Source organism: Branchiostoma floridae, chromosome 15 (assembly GCF_000003815.2).
Source record: "Branchiostoma floridae strain S238N-H82 chromosome 15, Bfl_VNyyK, whole genome shotgun sequence".
Taxonomy (NCBI): domain Eukaryota; kingdom Metazoa; phylum Chordata; class Leptocardii; order Amphioxiformes; family Branchiostomatidae; genus Branchiostoma; species Branchiostoma floridae.
This window is the reverse complement of record NC_049993.1, coordinates 18,782,621-18,789,219: the sequence shown is the minus strand read 5'-3', so window position 1 is coordinate 18,789,219 and position 6,599 is coordinate 18,782,621. Positions and strand designations below refer to the sequence as shown.

The 6,599-nt window shown below is 39.8% G+C and overlaps 1 protein-coding gene across 3 annotated transcripts in view; it reads right to left on the bottom strand.

Annotated features, from left to right (window-relative positions):
* LOC118432282 (ankyrin repeat domain-containing protein 13C-A-like) overlaps positions 1 to 6,599 on the bottom strand; it is a 109,501-nt gene that overhangs the window by 61,414 nt on the left and 41,488 nt on the right. Inside the window, exons 4-9 of one of the 3 annotated variants that reach the window (XM_035843820.1) lie at positions 4,168 to 4,258; positions 3,296 to 3,378; positions 2,739 to 2,808; positions 2,506 to 2,534; positions 2,054 to 2,154; positions 127 to 350 (exon numbers count right to left, since the gene is read on the bottom strand). In XM_035843820.1, coding sequence (XP_035699713.1) covers positions 211 to 350; positions 2,054 to 2,154; positions 2,506 to 2,534; positions 2,739 to 2,808; positions 3,296 to 3,378; positions 4,168 to 4,258 — 514 coding nt within the window. In that variant the 3' untranslated portion in view covers positions 127 to 210. Of the gene's footprint in view, positions 1 to 18; positions 351 to 2,053; positions 2,155 to 2,505; positions 2,535 to 2,738; positions 2,809 to 3,295; positions 3,382 to 4,167; positions 4,259 to 6,599 lie in introns of those variants that run through there. The other 2 variants (XM_035843818.1, XM_035843819.1) reach the window with 2 other exon arrangements.

The window sequence follows — 6,599 nt, the reverse complement described above, 5'->3', positions numbered from 1 at the left end:
TGATCAGATCTGTTCTGGAAGCAGTTTGACTTAAAAAACGAAAAGGATAATATATCATTTCATAGTCTCCCTTTCATGCAAAAAAATAATACGGGACAAAACTATGATCCTACAACCAACCACCCCTTTTCCACACATGGACCAATCCAGACAGGGACAGAAGAAGGCAGGTAATGGGCAGGTCCACTGCTCCACAGGGGTGACAGGTGTTCACAAGTCAGGGAACCTGTTGGGGTCTTCTTTGAAGTTGTTGGGGATGCAGAAGAAGGATTCTGGGTAAAAGTCTGAGTCTCTCGCCTGGAAGTCCTGAAATGTGATCTTCGCTGTGATGGTCGGGAGGACGGGAATTTCTGCAACAGAACAAAATTAGGGTTAATTTTTTAAATTTAGATGTACATTAATTTTGAAGACTTCAGAGTATCAGCTTTGTTAGTTAAGTACCAAAGCTCCCATACTCACATTTGGTGAGGGTTGAGTATGGGAGCCCGGGTAAAAAAAACAAGCTGATATACATTTTTGTACCAGGTCCTGTACAAGTCAGACTACCTTAAAGTTTGCATAAGGACCACATGGCCAGTTTTTGTTTTCCCTTTGGTTACTTTCCCAATGACCCACACATAAGAATCCTGTCTGCAGTGGGCACTTGGCCCTTGAGTGGTTCAGAAAAATATAGACTTAGAGATTATGTACGGTGTCACATAGTTTGAAATGTACTGGCGTATATGTATATCTAATATATATATATATATAATGTACAGGTAAATGCATAGATAACTAAAAATGTGTAACAGGTACTTCTTGTTAATTAACTCTGCAAAAGACACAAGTGCTTATCCTGAGTGTTACTTTGTCATTCCCCTTCAACACTTCCTTCTGACATCTTTCAAACCATTTAAGATTGAACAACAGCTGTCAATAGTTTCTTAATTTGGTGACTGAGAAAAGATAGCTGATTCTTGGAAAAATCATTGAGGGCTTACATGTGGGTTTCCTGGCTACGCTTTCTGCCAAAATTCTGGAGAATTTATAGTGTACTTAGTCTATCAATAATTTATATTGAGTTGATGGAAGACAATGACACAAAATTTGGTTGACTTGCCATGAGTTAGGTACATAAGATGGCTCAATTCCTACAAGTTATGAGGAAATCAAAATAGCTTGCCTATTGCACACCTTAACAAGAAAGGGGCATGCAGACCTAGGGCACCGTCTATTCCTCACACATATGAAATATGCGTGGCCGCTATGCAGTACGCCTAACTGTACTGCAAGGCATGTTCCAATTGTCATTCCCCAGCTGATCTCAGTAATCACCCATACATGTGGATAGACCATGTTTCCTGCAGTCTGGGGTCACAGTTCTCACTAACCACATCACAGTCAGCAGGAATGTGGATCACTCTGCTGCAGCCACCAATTACTTAGACATGGACAGAAGTCCCCCTGTTTCCACTGGAGCATAATCCCCTCCAATTAGGCAACATCACATTGATAGGGGTTGGCTTCAGTTCTGGCAAAATTGCAGTTCTAACACAAAGTGGAATCAGACTTCCCAAATTTGAGTGACAACATGTTTCAGACAAATGGGCTTGTAGGACAATTTCTTGAAGGTTGTGAAATGAATAAGTCTCTCTGTTTCCACTGGAATATTGACTCCAATTCAGCAGCATCAAATTGACAAGGGACTAACTTTAGTGCCAACACAATTTCAGTTCCAACACAAATTAAAAGACTTAAGTGGAATAAGACTTCCCAAATTTGAATGTTTCAGACACATAATATTCGCCTTGTAGGCATAGTGTCTAGAAAGTTACCAAATGAAATAAATATCCTCCACTTCACTAATATGAAGCATTTTTATATAAAAACAAGTGGTTCAAATGGCAGGGAAATCTCAGAAGCACTCATCAATAACTGGTATTGATGCTAAATTAAATGAAATTCCTAACTTGCTTCCTGAAATACTTTGGAATTCAATGCCAGAATGTGGCATTGGAAGGTCTAATCTAAAAGTTGCTGAGAACCTCTGACAGAGCATGCTGGGAAGACTGACCTATCTTGACGGGGAATCCTGACGGCAGCTTCAGTTGGACAAACTCTCTCAGCTTCAGGAAATGCTTAAAGGGAGCGATGATCTCCAGAACATCCAGCAGCCTGCAACAGGAGGATAGAAATAAATGGGGGCTTTCCTCCCAAAACCTGTCAATAGAACTCATGCACTCACGGTAACACACAAGTCATGTACAGTCGTGTGTTGACGTTTAAAAGGAGTGACGATCTTCAAACGAACACACCATCAGGGTCTGTCTTGACCCTTAAAATTTCATCTTAGACTACAGTTCAAAACAAAAATAATGCAATTAATCAAACCAAAAAGTTCTATTCCAAAGAAGACAAATGTGGCAAATGTTAATAGATTTGTGTGTTTGACTTACAGACATGTTCCTGTATGGTAATGTTGTTTACAAGAGGGATCAGAAGGAGGAAAAACTTATCATAACGTACCTGTCTAGTCTGATAGGAAACTCTTCACTCTGCATCAAGAAGGAAGAAAAATAAACTGTCAGTAAGATACTGGCAACACTTGTCAAAGATTCAAATATGAGCAGGTCTGTGTAAGTATCCCCAGAACCACAACATAACAGTAAACAGAAGGACAGACTATATTATGCTGTCTATGTCTGACTCTTGGAATTGACATTATAGTTTTACTTTTAGAAAACATTGAGAGTAGTTACCATGGCAACGGTTGCCTTGAGAGACTTCCTGGTCTCCTTGACGACCATAGGTCTGCCCAGGTGTGGCCACCTGTTACAACAGGGAAGAATAGAAACAAATCAATAGTCAAAGCCAAAATCCCTAATCATATAACCCTGTTGCAATGAACAACAATCTACAGTTAACATCATTAGTGAACAGTAAATCATGTATAGCTTACCAACTTGCAAAGACACCCAACTATAAGATTGAAGTGTACGATAATTATAAAACAAGAAAGGGGCAAAATCCCAGTTGAGAATGATGCAAAGACACAGTAAAACATTTGATGAGTCTTTCCCTTGTGTAAACTAAGGAGCTTTTCCTCCGCCTTGTGTGAAAACTTAAAGTAGCATGCCAACACGAATGAGCTATTGTACATGTTAAACCTCTGCACTATAACAGAAGATGACTAAACTTTGTGCATCATCAGAGCATGCAGATCGTAGCTTTTCATTCCCCAATAAAATGAACCATGATTCTGAATTTACAAGACATTGTTTGATGATATCGATCATAAAGTAACGTAAACACTGACCTTCCAGAGGGTGCGGTGACGTACTCATCCCAGCTAACAGGAGAGGGAGGTGGGGGCTGGATGGACTCCCTCCTCACACAGGGCTGCTGGGGGGGGGGGGGGGGATAAAATGGGGGGGGGGGTGGCACACATTAATGGTTAGAACAAGTAAAAGAGCATCACGTCGAAATCTCTACACTCCAATTTCTAATTGGATTATGTACAATGTAGTTTAAACAAAAACATACCTTCTTCTATATCATAACTATTCATCCCTATCAACATCACTAAGTCATATATATCCCAGACAGCTTGGGTACCAGTCTTTACAGCTTTAATAATTTACGCTCTCTCAGTTGCTGTATACATGTAAGCCATGCATGGCCTGGGTTCCAGCCTTTTTTACATGTAGCTTATTAATAAGTTATGCTTTCTTGGTTGCTCTTAGCCTGGATGCTCATGCCTTTTTAGCTAAGTATATATATGCACTCTCTGTGGCTTCCCATGCCAATTGATAATACCCCTGTCACATTATCCACGATCTTTGGGCGTATCGATGGAAGACAGAGGGTTGCGCATATTTTTCACCTGAAAACCGTCTCTGTCACATATAAGCCATACTTTGTACCTTGTACAATTGTTGTGCAATAAAGTTATTACTATAAGCGAGGCTCGGGCAATCGGTGCAGAATCGTCGTCCGATCGGTTTTTGCCAAATGTGACAGGGGTATAAAGCTAAAAGGGTGGCTCCCAGGCTTGGCGCAACCAAGAGAGCATACTAAAAAGGCTTGCACACACGCTAGGAGCAAGCAAAAGAGCATACTAAAGCCAAAAAGACCAAGACTAAATGTATATCTCAAATAAAATGAAGACAAATCTAGCACATTACTCACATCACAGCTGTTTTCCACAAAGAATCCTCGACTGAGACTGTCCAGCAGCTCCTTATTCTTCTTCAGGTCTTCCGCAGACAAATGTTCTCTCCTTCAAGGAACAACAGAAATCATCTTAAAGTTAGATTTACAAAAGTTTCTCTCCTAAGGAACAACAGGAATCATCGTTAACGAATTAAGCATTTTCTCAAATGTAATTGAGTATTTTTCAGAAATGGTTCTGTCCAGACAGAAATATATTCTAATTAACACACAAAAATACCTTAAAGTTTATGACGAATGAGAATAATTCATAAAAAAAGAGTCCAAGTAATTTGGCTGCAATACCAGGGTAAATTCTTTCAGTAACAAAAACACCAGTCCTGTTGAACATCAGGAAAAATGATCAGCCTATGAGTACTAGTATTTCAGCTCTAAATGACAATTCTATTTTGTTTAATTTACATATCCAAATGTGTCTTCTTGATCACTGTATGATTTATGTGCATTTGTACTTTCCAAGCAGAGGTTAGGCTCTGGTTGTTTTTTTTTACTTTTTTGGGGTCATTTTAAACAGGCTGTCTAGTTTGTTCCCTTTCTTGATGTCTCACGGCAAATAAAAATGACTACAAAAACAGCCGGAGCCTAACCTCTGCTTGGAGAGTATGATATATAGAGACTAGTCTATGTTCACAGGTCACTGACCCCATCCAATGTATTGGGGGAAATTCTCAGCCAAAAAGCACGCTCAACTACCTGGTGACTGTAAAGTTCTGAAACTTTCGAACAAATTGAGAAACATGGCCAAAGCTTGTCAACTGTGTGCCTCAGGGCTTTAAAGCAGGCTTATTGTTCAAATTGACAGTTTAGTGTACTCCAAGGCAGCCTACATGTAGTACTGTGCTGACAAAAACAACTCATTATGTTCAGCCGGCTGGCACAAGTAACTACCGCATGTATCACCTGTGGGCATGTATAAGACAATAGGCAGTGTCGGCCAAACCTAAATTTAACCTCAGGTAGTCCAACCACCTCATGAGCTCAGTGCTGAGTTGAAGGGCACACGTAAGACAGACTATCTGAGACTTAAAGGAGTTTGCAGACTAAAGACATCTTCCTTCCATACTGAGGTAAGTCAATCAACTTCTTCCCTGTTACCCTACAAGTTACCAGGTGAAGATTTAGTCCATGTGAGCTGAAATAGTTGGAATGAATGTTCTATCGAATGTTTGCTTCATACTTCATAACAAAATGGCGAAAAGGAAATGTCAAACAGATACATGTATCTGCTGTCAGATTTCGAGGCACTTGCTTAATTTGGACAGTTAACTTTTCTGACAATAGCTTAAAGTTTGTTTTTAATTTACTCCTTAACAAGTTAAACAATTTCACAAACTTTCCAAGATCTCCAATCACTTGATGACAGAAAGGAGCCAAACTGAATGTACTTGTGTCAATAGAACAAGTAGTGAATAACTGTCACATTAGACATATATCATGTACATGTACGTGCATTACTTTATCTTATTAATAAGCATGGTGATGCCACAAAGGTGTTTTATCAGTCAGGTATACTTTAGATATGTTGTAATCAATTCCTGTTTGATTCTAACAAGACAGTGCTACTGAAAACATAACCCTCTTGGCAAAGGTCACTAAGCTACTGCATTGCAAAATAACAGTTTACATATTGTGCCCAATAACATGAAGTGAAGTACACTGGAAAACACACCGGAATTGTAGAATTTGTGTGTGTGTGTGTGTGTATGAGTGTGTACGTGTGCTTGTATGTCTGTATGTATGGTTGTGTGTTTGTGTGTGCTTGTATATATGTGTGTGTGTGCTTGTATTTATGTATGTGTACATGTGTGTGTGCTTGTGTGGGGTAATGACCCTAATTGACGCAGGCGCAGAAGGCCCAAAACGAGTCCATACAGTATTCTAGCCTATTTTTGACTTTTATCAGGAAAATGTTAGAAATATTTCATATTGGTGAGACAGTGTAGGGTGCAGACGTTCAGATTAGGCAAAAAAAACAAGGTTTTTGTTGATTTTTTTAGCCTGACCTGACCCCTAATTTGAAGTGGTCAGTCCCTAGCTTGAGGTCACGCGATGCCAAGATGGCGGCAAACACGAAGAGTGCGGGACCTTCCACCGGTCAGAAAGTTTAAATATTAGACTTTTGGACACTTGAGATAGCTGGGATGAGATTATGACACCCTGAACTTGATAATTATTACATTATCGCCAATACAGATTTCGATTAGTGTTCACTACTCTGTGTGTGTGTGTGAGAGTGTGTGTGTGTGTATGAGTGTGTGCGTGTGCTTGTATGCCCGTATCTGTGTGTTTGTGTGGGCTTGTATATATGTGTGTGTGTGCTTGACTGTATATTAAGTATGTGTACATGTGTGTGTGTGTGTGTGTGTGTGTGTGTGTGTGTGTGTGTGTGT